At 38.8% G+C, this 20,640-nt stretch overlaps 1 protein-coding gene across 2 annotated transcripts in view; it reads left to right on the forward strand.

The window, feature by feature from the left end:
• The window catches only part of Schip1 (schwannomin interacting protein 1), a 761,344-nt gene that overhangs the window by 174,520 nt on the left and 566,184 nt on the right, over positions 1-20,640 (forward strand). Inside the window, exon 1 of one of the 2 annotated variants that reach the window (XM_063281588.1) lies at positions 3,570-4,211. The exons of the other annotated variant lie outside the window; for it this stretch is intronic. Coding sequence (XP_063137658.1) covers positions 4,146-4,211 — 66 coding nt within the window. The 5' untranslated portion in view covers positions 3,570-4,145. Of the gene's footprint in view, positions 1-3,569; positions 4,212-20,640 lie in introns of those variants that run through there. 2 annotated transcript variants of the gene reach the window in all.

Raw genomic sequence — 20,640 nt, forward strand, 5'->3', positions numbered from 1 at the left:
TATGGCTGCTTAAACAAGACATGAACAATAACAACACCAGTAAACGTGCAAATATAGAAGGTAGAATTCTCATGGGGCCTCACCCCTAGGCAAAGAACTCCAGGCAAGTCACGACAGCTGAAAGAGGGAGAATTAATCTTCCCTAGGGGTGAACCTCTAACTACCCAACACCTAGTGGTCATCCCTAAAATCATTTAAGTACAATCAGCACGAAACTGACTTAGCAGGCTGCATTTGTCTGTTTATGAGCATTCACATACCAATAATAATTAAGAAAAAAGAGGCTATATTTGAGAGGGCATGGGATGAGCCCTGGAGAGATAGGATGCCCCTTCTAGCTTCCATAGGTACTAGGCATGGATGTGGTTCACAGATACATACATACATATATATATATATACACACACATACATACATGCAGGCAAAAATAATAAAATAAGAGAATTATTGTGTTGTTAATAATAAAATTTTAAACTTAAAATGATATTTAAAAAACAAGAAATAAATAAAAAATTTAAATTGCTAACCCGTCAACATTGACTGATGTACAATTGTGACTTCACTGACCACTGACTCATTTACTCTCCTAATATAATGAAGATACCTTTGGTAATCAGAAAGCTAATATCAAGGCTTATGTGTGTGGTAAGAACACTAGTCACCAAGTGCTGTCAATAAGTACAAAAGAAATCTCACTTGGTCATAGACACTTGTCTGCGCCACGGTCTTATCTATGCTGTACAGTTTAAGTGACAGAAGACGGTGGCTCTTTGCCTTACATACACACTGCACCCTTATTAACATTGTAGCAGACCTCACCAGATCGTTGTGTTAATTTTGTGACCAAGAAGAACATGCTAGGGTCCAAACAGATGTGGGATGTGGGGGGAACTGGATGTGTTCCACTCTCATAGCTACTTTCCTTGGAAATCTTTTGGTTCTTGGGTTCTCTAGGTTTGCCTATTATAACTGAGATGTCTGTGATGGGGAAAGAAGGCATAGTTACATCCTGGGCTAAATCCACCTTGTTAAGTCCACACTCTCTGCAACTATCTGAGGGCCTATTGTGGACACTGGGACACAGTGATCACCACTAAACCAAGCAAACCTTCCAACTTGTGTACCTGCACAGAATTTATATAATTCCCTAAGCACGCTTGGCAGTTCTTGTAACAAGCATGCTAGTAACTTAAGGGAGACACTCAGATGTTTTTATTACTTGTGTAGAAACTTGGAATCTGCTCTTACTAATAAAATCTAACTGCCACAACATCTTCTAGTGTAGAAGTTTCCAGAAAGTGGTACCAGAAATAGTACTTTTTATAGATATTAGCAGATGTTTTTTGGAAAGATGAGATAATTAATTTATTCACCATAGGACTTTGTAACATATCATTGGTGTCATCACAGACTTGAATATTCCAAAGGAGCCACTTCCCCATATTTCCAACCTCTTTCTCCATAAAATATATTATTAATTTTACCTTATCAGAAAATTGATCTTTGGAACTCACTTGATCAATAATAACATTAATAGGAGTTGAACAGTGCATTGTGTAATAATTTTAGTTAAGACTTGGCATCCCCCTTTATAGACCTATATTATAGAGCTATATTATACAAATGAAAGTTTTATTTAGCTAGTTTGCAGATAAAAGTTCTTACATTAACTGGCTCATAGAATGTATTTGAATATATATGTACACATATATATATATATGTATTTGAATATATATATATAAACACTTGGGAGAAGTAACCCCCAAGTCTAATAAAACTGACCCTATAAAAGATAGATTCTTTGCTGCATTTTAAAGTTTAGAAACAACCATGTAAATGTTATTTTAGAGAGAGCTAATATGCTAATTTAAAGAAGATATTGCATTCTTTGATGTGCATGTCTGTACTTTTGAGGATGTAAAAAGTTAAAAATCCAACACTAATTAATTACACTGTAATTAGACAGACCAGATGTTTTGGAACTATGATTTTATTAACATACATAAAGAGTTTCAAATGTGCAGTTTGTTGCTCTTTGTAAACAGAATATATACAACCAGCCAAATCTAGCCAACAAATCAATGCTATTGGAAGGTGGAGCCAACAAATCAATGTTGTTGGAAGGTGGGGTTTCAGAAGTTAGGAGATAGCACCCCTTTCCCTCTTGATTTAGGACTTTCTTCCTAAGAAGTAAGAGAGGTGGGCAGAAGGGGACCTAAATTAGAGATTTACTTCTCGGCAACGCTGGAATCCCAAGTAAAACTCAGACAGAGGCAGGGCCGAGCTTCCTATCACTGAACTCGAGAAGGAAACTGTTAGCATCCCTGGGTAGCACTGAAAGCAGCTGACCCACAAGCAAGGCCAAGGGAGTCCTGAGCATGGAGACAAATCAGGACCCCAGAGGCCCTAGTTCCTAATTCTTCAGCTGGAGTGACTTCTTCCAGCTTCCCAGAGAGGAGGAAAGGGGAGCATCAGTGGCCATGGGGCTTTTACGAAAGTGTTGCCTCAGGGAAACGAGGTTAGAAGAAGGCTATCCAAGACACCATGCAACAATATTTTGGCTTTGTATCCAGTTACGTGGCATTCTTATTCTTTAGTCGCTTTTACTTTTGTATGTTTAAATAATATTTGATATATTAATTATTCCAGTGTTGTGTTAATACAATCTTTTGTTACAACCTTTTAACTGGTAATTTTATAAGTGTGTTTAATGTGTTTTGACCAAATCTGCCTCCGTTACATCCTCTGCAATTCTCCCCCTCCTCCTGCCTTTCCCTTTTCCTCTCATGCATGCTCCCCCGTCTCATAGCCTACTGAGTTCACATAATGGGAGGTTGGTCAATCATAACTGAAAAAAATCTTTAATTAGGATATGTAACTAAATATTTTATGCATGCTGCATAAAATAAAAATAGACACTCTCATCATAAGTCTCTTAAAACATATAGATGTTATCTCTTACAGTGACTTATTCAGAACATATAGATAACATTTTAATTAGAACATCTGCCAATAATTTAAGTTCCCTACCAACTTTCTGGAAAAAAATTAAATCTCTTCAGAAGTAATAAGTCTTGAAATGCTCTATTCCATTAAATAAAATAGTGTTAGGAGTTAAAGGGAGTTGCTTTAACTTTTATTTTGCAGTCACAGTGGTCTGATTTTTAAAAGACTACATTTTTTAGTGTGCCAGGAATTCTCAGTTGTTTTCGAAGTAGATTCTGTGTCTGAAGCAATCGTCTCATTTCTACGGCAGCTCCTGGGGAGCAGAGAAGGGGCTTCATACTCTTCATGAGTTGATCCTAATTATTCATTTCCTGAGGCAGCACCAGAAGCTCATCGCTGCTCACCCAGAGACTGCTTCACATGCGAACTGTGAATTGATCTCTTTGAGGCATTCTGTTGATAGGGCTAACCATATTGGTGGAAGACCAAGTTATTTGATGCAAATAGATTTTCGAGAAAAATCATTATGCTAAATACTTAATAGAAGGATTTCATCTATATACGGCAGCAACAGTGACCCGCTTTCAAGATGACATCATTGGGTGTCATGTGGCTCTTTATACATTCCAGCCTCAGAAAGAGGTGATCTACAAGAGCAGACGCGTCTGATCTTTGCTGTGAGAATCTTCAGCAGACAGAAGCTGGAACTAGAGGGAAGCAGAGCTGCTTGTACAGTGTGTACCGCGGAATTCCACAAAGGTGCCTTGTAGAATTCTCGGCTTTTTTTTCTTCATATTTTTTTAAGTTAATGAAGACAAAGTGAATCAGTGCTCAACGAAGGCTTGTTCTCTTTGCAAAGATCAAGAACTTATTTGGACTTCTCTGTTCTCCAAAGAGTCTGCTCATTTTTGTATGTTTTTCCCCCAATTTGAATAACGCAGACAAAAGCCAGGCAGTTTGTTATCTTACGAAACTTACCTTTTTCCTTCAGGTTTGAAGATTGCTGCTCCAAAATTTGCTTTAAGCTGCCTGGGTTGTTAGCTAAAGGGGAGCCACCCCTCCCCCTCGCAGTATGTGCTGTAGAAACTCTCCAGGTACCTTTACCAGCTAACAAGGTGGCCAGCTATGCATTCCTTTCCAAGCCAATTTCAGTGACCCGCTCCTCCTTCTCAAATGGACAAGGGTAACTCTTCAGCACCATGGAGAGGTCTGAGCAGCGCTTGAGGGCCGCGTGGGACTGTGACCCAGGCAAGCAAGCTGACAGAGTAAGTTTTCCACATCCAATCTTCTATACTCACCCATCACATTCAACTCATGTGGGGGAGAAGTAATGCTCAAGTCTAATAAAACCGACCCTATGAGAGATAGGTTCTTCACTGCATTTTAAAGTTTAGAAACAACCATGTAAATGTTATTTTAGAGAGAGCTAATATGCTGATTTAAAGAAATTATTGCATTCTTTGACGCGCATGTCTGTACTTTTGAGGATGTAAAAAGTTAAAAATCCAACACTAATTAGTTACACTGTGATTAGACAGACCAGATTTTTGGAACTCTGATTTTATTAATGTACATAAATAGTTTCAAATGTGCAGTTTGCTGCTCTTTGTAAACAGAAGATTCTGTAAGAGGTTTTTTGATTTGTCATTATCCTGAGGAACAGTTAAACTCTTAGACCATAGATCTAATGTTCAAGCACAGAGAGTATAGTTATGACTTAAAGCACTGGTATTTATTTGCATCAAATACAGGAAAACTGATGACAGTTACAAGAAGCCTTAAAAAAATAGATATGGGCTATTGGGGTTGCTATTTTAGTATCACTAGAAATATTTATTTACATCCAAAACTTTCAACTTAACTGTTTAAATTAAAATTTCAAAATCAACAAATGTTCTCCTCTAACTCATTCTTTAGCCATTCTTACAGCCTTGGATAACTGTGTATTATAATCTCATATAACCAAGGGAGAAGATGCTCTGAATTACTACTGCTAATGACCCTGGCAGATACTCTGATTTGCTGTTCAGAGTTTTGTAGGAGAGCATAGGGCCATTTAAAACATAATTTAAGAAATATCTTTTTATCAGGCCAATCAAATATAATTTCAGGCACATATGCGGAACCTTTTACTTTAAAAAAGTATAATGAAGCTCTTCTAATGTTATTAGGATACAAAATTCACTTCTATCCATGGTTCTTATATTTGAAAACATCAAGCATAGATATTTCTTTCTATTACATGTTATTTTCAACTGAATTGCTACTCAACTTCATAAGTTGGCACTTGATTTTTAAACATATAGTACTTATTCTTGACAGTATATGAAGTGTATAATTTTAAAAGACATGAATTAATTTTGCATTAAGGTGATTCTGTTATATATATATTTTGTCAGCTTTGCTTAGTGGGTTCACTAGAGCTTTCCTAAATTGATCTCAATATTTAAAAGAACTAAGCGTTTTGAAATGTGCGAAACTCAGCTCTTTCAGTTTTGTTTGCTTGGATTTTATGTTTCTGCGTGGATTTTAGGAGGAAGTGGTGTTTTTTTCCTATTGTAAATATGCTGTATGTCTTTAAGTTCTAATATCTTTTCATCATGAGCTGTGTCTATTCCCTAGTGGAAGTGGACCTTGGACAAGTCATTCTGGGTCTTGAGACTATCCTTTGACAATACAGACGACGTGAGAAATGTGTCATAACCTGTACCTGCCATATGTTCCAATGTTGGGTATGTGAGGCTTGCTAGATTCAGAAATCTGTTATCCGTCAATCTTTTCCTCTCTCTCAGTCTCTCAAGGACATGATGCAATATGATATCGTCAGGAGTGTAACATTTTACATTTGTTCCTCTTTGGAAAAAAATTTGGTGATATATTTATAGCCATGACTACCTAGTTTAGACAGTTTGAGATATTGTTGTTTATATATTTGCTTAACTAGAAATTGTTGCTACATGCCAAACCACCAACAGATGTTAGCTTCGGGTCTGATAGCCTTTCAATCATTATTGAAAGAGTGCAAATCATCCAAACAACAGAAAACACGCAGAGCTATTTAGATGTGAGCACTCCCCATTTTGTCCTTTTCTTTTTCCTTTTTTTATTTTTTTACAGCATTCTGTTGGTAGCAGATGTGTGTGAACAATCTTAAATTTAGTTGACTGACATTTTGTTTTTCTTGCCAACGTAAAAATATGCTCACAGTTTTGTGGTCCACCCACCCTTGCAGGGATATATAACCTTTGGCTAAAAAAAAGTAGGGGGAATGTATCTGTTTCGCAAAAAAACCACTGTAGTTAAAATCCTTTGTAAGGATGCTGAACATGGATGGGGACTATAGGTGCGTTTTCACCGAGGTTTTTAACCATTTAATCCTTCAGAGAAGTTGATCTTAGAAATAGTTCTTACATCCTAGAAATGGTTCTTACTGTTGCATCTGTCTCCACAAAAGCTTCTTCCAGATGTGACATATCTGGAAGTTACAGTGACAGTAGAGTCCTCCTCATTGGGGAGAACTTAAGAGTAGGTTGCTGTAAAGGAAATAGATATTTACAAACGTACTGGATTCCTAATATTATCTGTACCAGGTTGTTGGTTGGTCCCAAATGATTTCTTGACTTAATTTAAAAGGTTTCAGCCACTATGAATGGCACTCAGTGAATGTTGGGGTCTTAAGATCAGGATCTGTTTTCCAAAGACTGCATTAGTCTAGATTCCCCCAGTTCTCACACACTGGGCGCCCATCGTCTGTAATTCCTGGCACGCAGATTTGAACTTTGAACTCAATTCTAAACATGCAATTAACTTATTTTCTTATATAAAACCTTTTCTATATAATCCGAAGATCATCTAAATGTTTCCAACAATTTTTACATTAAATAATTCCATGACACAATGTGATGCTACTACTCAAAATGTCTTGTGTTTTGAAGAATTTTGGCCTGGGAATATCTCAACTGCAGGTTCTCCAGTGAGTTTTGTCTTTCGCTTTTCCAGTTACACACTTAAGAAACATTCTAGCTTCATCTTTCATGCTAGAACTACATAAAGAAAATTATGCTCCTGCAATCTAAATTTGGGACTTATATTAATCATTATTAGAAATAATGGTGTCATCTGAACTGTTTCAGAGAGTTGAACCCAAAAGAATTTAGGGACTTCCCATGGAGGTCATCTATGCAGTCGAAAGATTAAAAATGAGACCTAAGTCTCGATTCTGCATTTTTCTCATTTTAATTTGTATTTCACATCCTGGATCCTGTAAGTGAACCTGACTGTCTCTCAAAGAAAATTAACAAACAAACAAGTGATAATTCAGAACACACAAGCCTAAACCCAAGAGGTTAGAGCAAGTCATCAGAATGTACACACACCCTTCCCATCTTACGTGATTTAATGCACGCTCTGAACTCCCTTCCTACTTGGATTGCTCTTATATTATCTTATCCATACTTCTGCACTCAGCACATTGCCACACACAGCCTGGATCCCTTAAGAACATCTTTCGAGTGATGCACTCAGAATCCAGCTCTCTCCAGTGATATCTGCTGCAGTGGTCTTAGCATGAGTCTCAGGGTCTTCACCTCTGAAGTTTATTCACCACAATAGCAGGAAAGAAACATTTCTCCATTTGGGTTTGTTCTGGGTGCATTGGAATCGATAAGACTGTACTAGGTAGAACAAAGTATTGATACAGGTAGCATGTTGACTATCCATAATGTATCAATATGGCTTTCAAGTTATCCAACACTGGTTGCATCTAATGATTTGAGAGTGATTAGACAAGGACAAAAAGACTTCAATGACTTAGAGAAAGCTTCACGATTTTTCCATGTTTCATTTGTATTGGGATTACTAGGACTGTAAACACAGGCACTGTATATAAATTTACTTTCATTATTTGATGTCTTTGTGAAGACAGTCATAGCTCTAATTGAGTATGGTTTTGTTGGTTAAATAGCCTTACCAAAGAAGTATTAACTAGGAATTTGAGTGACATTGAGTCTAGTCTCTCAGTGCATGTTGTGTATGGAAGTGTGCCCATGCAATCACATATGTCCTTATGCTCCCTTGCCCACGTATGCATGTGTATGTGATGAGCTAAATAATCCCTAAGGTCCTCTCCAATGTGAACAGAGAGGAAGCAATATTGTCTTATTTAAAAGGGAAAGAGCTTGTGAGATGGCTCAGCAGTTAAGAGCTCTTGGTGATCCTGCAGAGGAACCAATTTGGTTCCTAGCACCCATGTTGGTAGCTCACAACTGCCTATAACTGGCTCCAGGAATCTGATTTCCTCCACAGGTACACACACACACACACACACACACACACACACACACACAGACACAGAGAGACAGACAGAGACAGACAGAGACAGACATAGACAGACACAGAGACACAGAGACACAGAGGCAGAGAGACAGAGAATAAAAATTTAAAAATAGAAAACAAACCTTTATCTAGTACCCTTCACAAGTAACATATTCTGATCACTGTATCCAAGTAAGGACTAACATGACTAACTGCCTATTCCTGAGCCCTGAAGGAACTAATCATCTAAGAGTGAGTAAGAAAGGGGTGGATTGAGAAATAAGTTAACCTAATGGTTCTGTCTTAAACCCTGGGAGTTGAAAAACATCTAGGAAGCAGCATGAGATGTGTCACTTGGAGCTGTTGGAAAGGAAAACAATGGAATAAAAGGGAATGAGCAGGACAGAAATACAATTTATGTCTTTACTGTTTCTACCACAGAGATGGTGGGATATGTGGAAAGAAACACAAAACTAGAACGTCCACATCTCTGACCACCTCCGTGGTTGGACTGAGAATAAACACAACCTTCAGTTGGCTCTTTTCACCCTTTGCCTGCAGCTGACTACTCTGCCTACCTATAGCTAAGGGTAGACCCGGGGAGTCCCAGCTGCCAACACTTCCCTTTATAACTAAGAGGAATTGTGAAGCTATATGCTATCAACCCATTAGCTTTGCTCTGAATGTGAATCTCTACTTGATTAACAGTTTATGCTTTTAAAATACATGGCATATTTTGGGCTCGTTCACAACAAATAGAACTCCCAAAACATTAATTAGTGTGTGTGTGTGTGTGTGTGTGTGTGTGTGTGTGTGTGTGTGTGTGTGTGTGTGTACCTGTGGAGGAAATCAGATTTCCTGGAGCTGCAGTTATAGGCAGCTGTGAGCTACCAACATGGGTGCTGGGAACCAAACTGGGACCTCTGAAAGAGCACAGGAGCTCTTATCTGCTGAGCCATCTCACCAGCTCTTTCCCTTTTAAATAAGACAAAATTGCTTCCCCTCTATGTTCACATTGGAGAGGACCTTAGGGATTATTTAGTCCATCACATGCACATGCATACATGGGCATGAGCACATTATGTGATTGCCTGGGCACACTTCCATACACATAACATGCACTGAGAGACTTGACCCAATGCCACTCAGAATCTTAGTTAACAGTTCTTCGGTAGGGCTATTGAACCAATGAAACTATATTCAATTAAAGTTATGATTGCATTCACAAAGACATAAAATAATGATAGTCTGCAATGTTCTCATAATCGTGAAGGTCAGAGGATAACTTTTGGGAGTCAGTTCTGACCTTCTATCTTGCTGAGGCAGGGTCTTTCTTGTTTCTGCTGCTGCACTGTGCACTTCTGGATAGCCAGCCTGTGAGCTTCTGTCTGCTCTTCTCATCTTGCTGCAGAAATGCTGGGATTACAGGTTCACATTCACATCCATCTTTGTGTACAAGTTTGGGAATGGAACTCAGGTCTCGTGTGGCTGATGTGTCTGTCTTCTGAGCCATAACCTTGACCCAGAGGTTTCTTTCATAATTAAACGTTAGCACTGGATTGATGAGCCAGTCTGCAGAGCAGTATCTCCCCATGAAGTTCTTCAGAAAACTCAGGACAGCAGGAGCTCTGCCTTCTGAAGTACACAGTTCTCAAAGCCAACATACAGTTACCTTCCTTCCAGAAAACCAGGAATGACAACACAGAAGACAGTGTGGTACATGTGTAAGGCCTGAGTGATCCTGTTTGGAAAGCGCACATCCCACTGCCCTCACATTATCCCGGACTGACCCCATACCCATGGCACACCTAACTGTCCAGAAGCCCTGGAATTACATTTATTTCCAGAAAAATAAGAAAATGGATAGAATTTTAGAGCACTCATTGCTTTCTTCCACACCTTGAACTTTCTGTGTCTGCGTCAGTCTATCAGGCTGCTAAATACAGAGGCCGACCCTGGTTAATTTCAGACAAAAAGTGATGCATTTAAAACATTAATTGACAGGAATTCTGGGAAATGAGTCTTAAGTGGGAACTAAAGAATTTGATTATTCAGAACTCCAGACAAGGGGCAATATTGTTGAAGTACATTGGATGCAATGGCCATGTCATTCTAAAGTGTCACTTGCTTCTCTGAGAGATAACTTCATTCAGACCAAAGACTTTAAGCTCAACCATAGCATTACCTGGATTAGATTGCTAAAACACAGCAAGAGAAAAATGTAGGGATCTTCTTCCAAGTGTAATTTCCATAATAGGCTTTGTAATCCAAAGAAAGGGGAACTCAGCAATGAACACACACACACACACACACACACACACACACACACACACACACACCACTACTGTGCCTGAAGCTATAAGAGTCCCTTGCTGCCTCATTAGATCTAGTGATGGCCCATGCTGGTTCTCACCCATTCCAGTTGGCCATTCGCCCAAACTGCTTTATTGCTGTGCCTAAGCCTAAGCCTCATTGCCTCTCCCAGGATGTGTTTTGATCATTTTCACCAGTTGATTACCCTAATCCATCTAACATCCTGTGCGAGTCCTGCTCCTGCCCTTTCTGATGCTAGCTGAGCTTTTCAGGCACTTTTCTACCACACTTGGCCTTGTTTGAGAACTTAATTCAGACCTGCGACCTGTGTGATAAGTCTGCTTGGCTGTTGCCCAGACATTTGACCCATCTCCTGTGGGGTTTTCTCATCTGTAGAATGAAAACGTCAGCTCCATTCCCATTAGTCTCAAAGGGACACCAGACTTAACAAGATGGTGCTTGGAGATATTTGAAACACAGGGTGGCATTATCACATTATTATTTCCACAAGCTGTTAACCTGAAGGGGAAAAGAAAGAGTGGAAATTTAATGCCAGAGAGGTTTTTGGCACTTTGTCAATTCGACATTAGCCTTGAGGGCTTTTGGAATCTTGCCTGAAGTTTTCAGCACCGAGCAGCTAAAAGCTGTGTTTTTCTGGGCTCCTGATGGTCCTGTCCCCAAGGGATGGCAGTCAGCATTTGTCGGGGATGAACTGTGCCAGGCCCAGTTCAGCGGCCACCACAGTCACAGAAAAGTCACACCCTGTAAATCGCTAGTTGTACCCACTGTTCACACTTGGAATAGCACCTCCGACTCGTGCCAGGAGGATAGGCTGGGGAAGCAGCCATCCACACATTCATGTGCCATGTGTTACGGAAGTCCCCTGTGCCCTGTGGGCTCTTTATGACTGGGTGGCTGGCTTCTAAGTGGTCATGTGAACCCTACCAACAGTCACAGAACTTCTTAGGCTTTTCAAGCGTCGCCGTTGGCAACTCAACTCCAGAGTGGGCTAATTAAAATGTACAGCAGAGATGCTCACCCTTTTGGAACCTAGCTTTAATGATTTTGGAAGAGAGAAAGTAGAAAAACTTGCTGGATCCAGAGGAGCTGATTCCAAATAGTTTCTTCCATTTGGATGAGATTCATTTTCAGTTCTTAGATGTCCATACTTGTGCCTGAAAATGAACTAACTTAGATTTTAGAACACTGATGTGTCAGAGAGTAAAGAGTTAGGAAGAAACATTTCAGTGCCAGGGGCTGCACAACATTCTTTGGAATTGATTTGTTCTTTATTCTTTAACTCTGAGAATTTGACACACGACAAATGGATTTCAAACATATTCATGTTCCACTCCTCCACCCCTACTTGTCCCACTCCCAAATTCGTTCTTGTTTTTAATAAAATAACCAAACCAGAGTTAACCATATAGCATGGGTGGTGCCAACCTGGAGAGCATGATTAACATACATGGAATCACACCCCTAAAGAAAATGGATTCTCCCTCCCCTAGCATCATCGCTTGTCCATAGCCCCTCATGGAGTGGGGGAAGCTGGTGTCTCTCGCTCCCATCTCTGCTGGAATATTGACTGGCTTCATCCTGTGTAAGTTTTCTGCAGGCAACCACAGCTCCTGTGAGTTTGTGAGTTCAAAGCTCTTTTTGACATCCAGAAAAGTCTTGCCTCGGTCTTCTACAGCCTTGGACCCTGACAGTCCTCCCACCCCTTTTCTTCAGAATCACGTTTATTAATTTAAATAAAATTTTGCATCTTCACAAAGATTGACAGGTCTAAGAGTGCTGTTTCCATTTCATGACTAAGTGCAGTCTGCAGATTTATTTAAAGCTTTTAGGAAGTGAGGCTTCTTCATAACTGAACTATGTCAATAAGGGCAAGCACCTTCCATTAGTCAACACATTTTTGGCTCTTTTTCTTTTTGGACACAGGGTCAATTCATTCTGATAGTTGTTTCCATACTATAAACATTTCTGTCACATTTAAATCAATGTTTATTGATTTCCAGTTATATTATGTACCTGTGTACATTCTAAGAAATGCAAACAAAGCTTAATAAATATTTTCACTTTAATCAAACATAGACCACCATTTTTAGTATTTTGATAGATTTCCCTGGAATTAAATATATAAATTAGGGAAGTCTGAATCTCTATATTTTTATGGCCTGAAGGAATATTTTGGACTACTTTCTACTCAATAGCAAAGCATTAAACAAAGTATGAAAATGAAAACCTCACATAGAATCTTACATAAACCTGTTTCACTTTCATTTGTCAGTTAACAAACTAAAGTTCAAAAAGATTAAAAATAAAGATCAATTTTTCATTTCTGTTGCCAAATATTTGCAATCTTTTAGGCTACAGGGACAATAGCTACATGAACACTCATGCTGTAAGTCATTGAACTATGCCATTGCTATCGATGCCTACACCACTGGGGATATTTCTAGATTTTATGTCTCCATTATATATTAAGATCTCATCATGAGTATTAGACTTTCCTTTACAACATTTTAAAAATATTTATAAATACGTCATACTCTAGAGTTATTTTGTGTACATCTCATCCCATTGGTTGTTACAAATACATGGTATGACTTTAAAAATAAAAATGAAATTACATCTATTAGTCATCTCTCTGCAATATTTTTAATAAGTGTTCACTTATCTGAGGAGTACTATTGAGGGTCTAAACCTCACTGGTCAGTGGCCAGTGCTAGAAGTTCAGTGGACTCTGCATTGATACAGTTCCGATTCCCTTTAATAATTTTAATAATTGTCTCATTACCCTCTCTTTTATCTCTCAGACTTTATTGAAAGATTGTCCCTAGGTCTTTAAGAATGATTTAAATTTGGCCTTTTCAAAAACCATGCTTTCCTATTTATATTCTGTTTCAAGAGATCATAATAACATACTAGGTTAATATATGTTATTCATTTTATTTAAAAATACATCTTTTGTTTTCTTTAAAAGTTTCATGCATATTTATAACTTCTTACTGCTTACACTCTTTTTCCTGCTGCTTTGCCACGGTCATACTACACTTTTACTACCCTTATTTTTTTTTTATGTTCTCTAAAATACTCCAAAATTACTTGAATATAAGGTTATTCTCTTTTTCAGCTTTTATGAATGGAATTGTATCGGGGCTTGCATAGGATTCTTGGGTCTGACTATTCTATAAAGATTTTTTTCACTATCTTTGGTATTTTGTGTTGTCAATAGGAACTTTAAAGACAAAAGAAAAGCATTCGATGCTTGGACAATTTTGATAAAAGGGTAGGATAGAATCTATTTTCAATTACTCTCTAGCACATAGCTATGGTAAAAATTGTAGTGGCTGAATCATATAGAGGGTTGGTCTGTGGTCCTCTAAATATGTGATGTGCACTGACTCTTTGCAGCAACCATGTGGAACAGGTCCTCCAGACACTCTCCTCTTACAGGTGAATAACCGAAGAGGAGCTTTCCCTAGTTACATGGTTACAAAGAGACACAACAGAAAGACAGCCTGAGTTAGAGCTTTATTTCTTAACTTCTTTGCTTCTGTGCCTAACCACCCCCCCCCATGGACAAATAAATACATTTTCTAATTTAAAGTGGGAAAGTAAATGGCTAATACTCAATGGCTTTCTGTGGAGTTTAATGTAGCACTTCATATACAAAAATCAATTTCTGAGGCGCTGTCGGAGTATCATGGAGTTGATGAAAGTAGAGCTTCCTGGGCAAAGGAAATGAAGAGAAGAGGGGGGAAGCCACGGCACGCCACGCGTGATGGATGGAGTCTGATTTAATCTTCTCAATATCACATTGAGATACATTACATGAACTGAAACTGTTTAAAGTCCCGTCACAGGAGTTCCAGTCCGTTATTCCCTCTGCTCTGTGAGTCTGAAATACAGACTGTAAAGAAAAATGAAACAAAACATAACTGTCCTCAGTGTGATGAATCAAGGCCCCTTTAGTGATCATGTCATTTCTTAGAAACTAACTGATAGGGCTCCGGTTAAAAATGCAGTTTGCTTGCCATCATCTCCTGTGACGTCACTGATTTTTTTCATTACAAAACAAAAAAACCAACCAACCAACAAACAATAAAAACACCTTGCAGAGCCACACTAATGGATTCCAGTGCTTCACCATTGCTAACACAGACTAGCTGACACATTTTTTACATTATTACACTATACGCACCAGCAATAGACCCTGAGCTTGGATAATTGACGAGTTAATCAAGACAATTAGCTTGTTGTAAGGGATATACATCTTCTTTGTCTTCTTCACCCATCCATTTTTTCTTTTATTGACTATAATCTTTATTTACATGTCAAATGTTATCTCCTCTCCCAGTTTCCCTTTTGGCAAACCTCATCCCCCTGCTTCTATGAGGGTAACCCCCTCTCTCCCTCCTCCCTTCCCTTCTCCCCACCCTGGCCTTCCTCTAGGAAGGCATCAAGACTTCACAGGACCAAGAGCTTCTCCTCCCATTGGTGGAGAGGCCATTCTCTGCTACATACGTGGCTGGAGCCATGATTCTCTCCATGTGTACTCACTGGTTGGTGGTTTAGTCCCTGGGAGCTCTGGAGGGTCTGTTGGTTGATATTGTTGTTCTTCCTATGAGGACGCTCCCATTCTCACCCACCTACTCCAACCTCAATGCCCTGGCATTACCCTACATTAAGGAAACAAGCCTTCACAGGACTGTGGGCTTTTTCTCCTATTGATGCTGAACAATGACATCCTCTGCTACAAATGTGGCTGACTGAAGTCATGGGTCCCTCCATGTATACTCATTGGTTGGTGGTTTAGTCCATGAAAGCTCTGGTGGGGTTTGTTTGGTTGATATTGTTGCTCTTCCTATAGTGTTGAAATCCCCTTCAGCTCCTTCAGTATTTTCTCTAACTCTTCCATTGAGGTTCCCTTGTTCAATCCAATGGTTAGCTGCAACTGTCCTCATTTATATCAGTAGTGGACTCTGGCAGAGACTTTGAGGAAACACCATATCTGGCTCCTGTCAGCAAGCACTTCTTGGCATCAGCAATAGTGTTTGGGTTTGGTGGTAGCATATGGGATGGATCCCCAGGAGGGGCAGTTTCTAGATGATCTTTTCTTCAGTCCTTGCTCCACTCATTGTCCCTGTATTTCCTCCTGTGAGTATTTTGTTTTCTCTTCTAAGAATGAATGAAGCATCCACATTTTGGTCTTACTTCTTCTTGGACTTCATATGATCTGTGAATTTTTTCTTAGGTATTCCAAACTTTTGGATTAATATCCACTTCTTGGTGAGTGCATACCATTTGTGTTCTTTTGTGACTAGGATACCTCACTCAGGATGATATTCTCTAGTTCCATCCATTTAATTATTTTTAATACATGAGTAGTACTCTACTATGTAAATGTACCACATTTTCTTTTTCCATTCTTCTGTTGAAGGACATTTGGGTTCTTTCCAGCCTCTGGCTATTATGAACATAGTCGGGTATATGTCCTTGGTATATGTTGGAGCATCTTTTGGGTGTATGCCCAGGAGTGGTATAGCTGGGTCCTCAGATATTAAGTACTATGTCCAATTTTCTGAGGAACCTCCAGACTGACTTCCAGAGTGGTTGTACCAGTCTGCAATCCCACCAACAATAGAGGAATGTTCCTCTTTTTCCACATCTTTACCAGCATCTGCTGTCACCTGAGCTTTTGATCTTAGCCATTCTGACTGGTGTGAGGTGGAATCTCAGGATTGCTTTGATTTGCATTTCCCTGATGACACAAGGGTGTTGAACATTTCTTTAGTGCTTCTGAGCCATTTAGTATTCCTCAGTGGAGAACTCTTTTTAGCTCTGTACCCCATTTTAGTAGGGTTATTTGGTTCTCTGGAGTCTAACTTCTTGAGTTCTTTGTATATATTAGATATTAGCCCTCTATCAGATGTACGATTGGTAAAGATCTTTCCCCAATCTGTGGGTTGACAGTTTCCTTTGCCTTACAGAAGCTTTGCAATTTTATGAGGTCCCATTTGTTGATTCGTGATCTTAGAGTATAAGCCATTGGTGTTGTGTTCAGAAAATTTTCCCTTGTGCCCATGTGTTCAAGGCTCTTCCCCACTTTCTCTTCTATTAATTTCAGTGTATCTGGTTTTATGTAGGGGGTTCTCAATCTTTGAGCTTTGTACAAGGAAATAAGAATGGATCGATTTGCATTCATTTACATGTTGACTGCCAGTTCAACCAGCACCATTTGTTGAAAATACTGTCTTTTTTCAACTGGATGGTTTTATCTTCTTTGTCAAAGACCAAGTGATTATAGGTGTGTGGGTTCATTTCTGGGTCTTCAGTTTTTTTCCATTGATCTACCTGCCTGTTTCTGTGCCAATACCATACAGGTTCTGTTTGTTTGTTTGTTTTTGTTTTGTTTTTTATCACTATTGCTACAGGTGGTGGTTAGAGATGGAGATTCCCCCAGAAATTCTTCTATTGCTGAGAATAGTTATTGTTATGCTGGTTTTTTTGTTATTCCTAATGAATTTGCAAATTGCTCTTTCTAACTCTGTGAAGAATTGAGTTGGAATTTTGATGGTGATTGCATTGAATCTGTAGATTGCTTTTGTCAAAATGACCATTTTTACTATATTAATCCTGCCAATCCATGTGCATGGGAAATCTTTTAATCTTTTGAGATGTTCTTTGAATTCTTTCTTCAAGGAAATGAAGTTCTTATATTTTTGGTTCTGATCCTAGTCTTTACCACCTAAGCCATCTCTCCAGTCCATGAAGTTCTTGTTATACAGATATTTTACTTGCTAGGTTAGAGTCACAACATGGTATTTTATATTATTTGCGACTATTGTGAAGGGTGTTTTTTCCCTAATTTCTATCTCAGCCTGTCTATCCTTTGAGTCGAGGTAAGTTACTGATTTTTTGAGTTAACTTTATATCCATTCACTTTGCTGAAGTAGTTTATCAGGTTTAGGAGTTTTCTGGTGGAATTTTGGGGGTCACTTAAGTATGCTATCATATCTTCTGCAAATAGTGATATTTTGATTTGTCCCTGTCCAATTTGTATCCCTTGACCTCCTTTTGTTGTGTAATTGCTCTGGCTCAGACTTCAGGTACTCTATTGAATAGGTATTGAGAGAGTGTGGGGAGTCTGTCTAGTCCCTGATTTTAATGGGATTGCTTCAAGTTTCTCTCCATTTAGTTTAATGTTGGCTACTGGTTTGCTGTATATTGCTTTTACTATGTTTAAGTATGGACCTTAAATTCCTCATCTTTCCAAGACTTTTACTATGAATGGCAGGGGAAGAATTTTGTCACATGCTTTCTGAGCATCTAATGAGATGATCATGTGGTTCTTATCTTTGAGTTTGCTTATATAGTGGATTACGTTGATAGATTTCCATATGTTGAATCATCCCTGTGGCTCTGGGATGAAGCCTACTTTATCATGATGGATGATCATTTTGATCTGTTTTTGGATTCAGTTTGCAAAAATTTTATTGAGTACTTTGGCATTGATATTTATAAGGGAAATTGGTCTGAAGTTCTCTTTCATTATTGGGTCTTTGTGTGGTTTAGGTATAAACATATTTGTGACTTCATAGAAGGAATTAGGTAGTGCTTCTTCTATTACTATTTTGTGGAATAGTTTGAAGAGTATTGTTATTAGATCTTCTTTGAATGTCTGATTGAATTCTTCACTAAACCCATCTGGTCCTGGGCTCTTTTTGGTTGGGAGACTTTTAATGACTGCTTCTATTTCTTTAGGGTTTATGGAATTGCTTAGATGCTTTACCTGATTCTCATTTAACTTTGGCACCTAGTATCTGTCTAAAAAATTTCCATTTCCTCCAGATTTTCCAGTTTTGTTGAGTATAGCCTTCTGTAGTAGGATCTGGTAATTTTTTTATTTTTCTCAGTTTCTGTTATTATGTCTCCTTTTCCATTTCTGATTTTGTTAATTTGGATACTTTCTGTGTGCTCTCTGGTTAATCTGGCTAAGGGTTGATTTTTCTCAAAGAATCAGCTACTGGTTTTGTTGATTCTATGTATAATTCTTTTTTGTTTCTACTTGGTTAATTTCAGCCCTGAGTTTGATTATTTCTTGCTGTCTACACCTCTTGGGTGTATTGGCTTCTTTTTGTTCTATAGCTTTCAGGTGTGCTGTCAAGCTGCTAGTGCATGCTCTCTCCAGTTTCTTTTTGGAGGTACTCAGAGCTATGAGTTTTCCTCTTAGCCCTGCTTTCATTGTGTCCCAGAAGTTTGTTTATGTTATGGTTCTGTTTTGATTAAACCCTAAAAAATCTTTAATTTCTTTCTTTATTTTTTTATTGACCAAGTGATCATTGAGTGGAGCATTGTTCAGCTTCCATGTGTATGTGGGCTTTCCTACATTTTTGCTGTTATTGAAGACCAGTCTTGGTCTGTGGTGATCTGATAGGATGCATGGGATTATTTCAATCTTCTTGTATCTGTTGAGGCCTGTTTTGTAACCAATTGTAAGCTCAAATTTGGAGAAGGTACCCTGAGTTGCTGAGAAGAAGGTATATTCTTTTGTTTTAGGGTGAAATGTTCTATAGATATCTATTAAATCCATTTGGTACATAACTTCTGTTAATTTTACTGTGTTTCTGTTTAGTTTCTGTTTCCATGAACTGTCTGTTGCTTAGATTGGGGTGTTGAAATCTCCCACTATCATTGGGCGAGGTGCAATGTGTGCTTTGAGCTTTCTTTTATAAATGTGGTTGTCCTTGCATTTAGAACATAGATGTTCAGAATTGACAGTTCATCTAGGTAGACTTTTCCTTTGATGAGTATGAAGTGTCCTTCCTTATCTTTTATTGATAACTACTGGTTTAAAGTCAATTTTATTCAATATTAGAATGGCTATTCTAGCTTGTTTATTGGGACCACTTGCTTGGAAAATTGTTTTCCAGCCTTTCACTCTGAGATAGTGTCTGTCCTTGTCACTGAGGTATGTTTCCTGTATGTAGCACAATACTGGGTCCTGTTTATGTATCTAGTTGGTTAGTGTGTGTTTTTTATTAGGGAATTGAGTCCATTGATTTTAACAGATATTAAGGAAAAGTGATTGTTGCTACCTGTTATTTTCGTTGTTGTTGTTGTTCTTGTTGTAGAGGTGGAATTACGGTGGTGTGGCTATTTTCTTTTGGTTTTGTTGAAAGAAGATTGCTTTCTTGCTTTTTCTAGGGTGTAGTTTCCCTCCTTGTGTTGGAGTTTTCTATCTATTAACCTTTGCAGTACTAGATTTGTGGAAAGATATTGTGTAAATTTGGTTTTGTCATGGAATATCTTGGTTTCTTGATCTATGGTAATTGAGAGTTTTTCTGGATATAGTAGCCTGGGCTGGCATTTGTGTTCCCTTAGGGTCTATGTGACATCTGCCCAGGATCTTCTGGCTTTCATAGTGTCTGGTCATAGGAACTAATGCAAGCTGGAAGGAACTGGTGCCTCTGGCTGGGTGGAGTTTTTTGTTTCCCTGGTTCCTGTGGTAGTCCAAATTATGCCCTGTGTTGGGAAAGATATTGTGGCCTCAACTGTGATCTTGAATGTGTCAGAGTTCCAGAACTCCTGGTTGTGTCCAAGTCAAGCTTCCTCTGTGATCCTGTTATCCCATGAATCTGGGCGTTTCAGAACACCTGAGAGTCTGGCTTCCTCTAGGTGTTGTTAGAGTAGATGCAGAACCAGCACCTCAGGTCTGCTCCAAGTCAAGGTTCAGACTGGAAGGAATTCATGCCACTGACTGGACAGAGATTCCTGTGTCCCCAGATTCTGGGAGACCCAGTTACTGTGGGTGTTGGGATAGATGTGGTGGCTTCCTCACCTGTGATCCTAAGTTTGTTAGAGCACCTGAGAGTTGAGTTTCCTCTAGGTGTTGTGGGATTGGTTACGGAACCAGCACCAAAGTCAGCTCAAGGCACTGGTTCAGATTGGAAGGACTCCACCAATTCATAATGGCAATATTGGACTTATGGTGATTTTTAAAGGAGGAGTTAAATAAGTGTCAAAAAAGAGGAAGAATCGCATTGCTTAGCCTAAGAG

The sequence above is a fragment of the Rattus norvegicus genome, chromosome 2 (genome assembly GCF_036323735.1).
Source record: "Rattus norvegicus strain BN/NHsdMcwi chromosome 2, GRCr8, whole genome shotgun sequence".
Classification (NCBI taxonomy): Eukaryota; Metazoa; Chordata; class Mammalia; order Rodentia; family Muridae; genus Rattus; species Rattus norvegicus.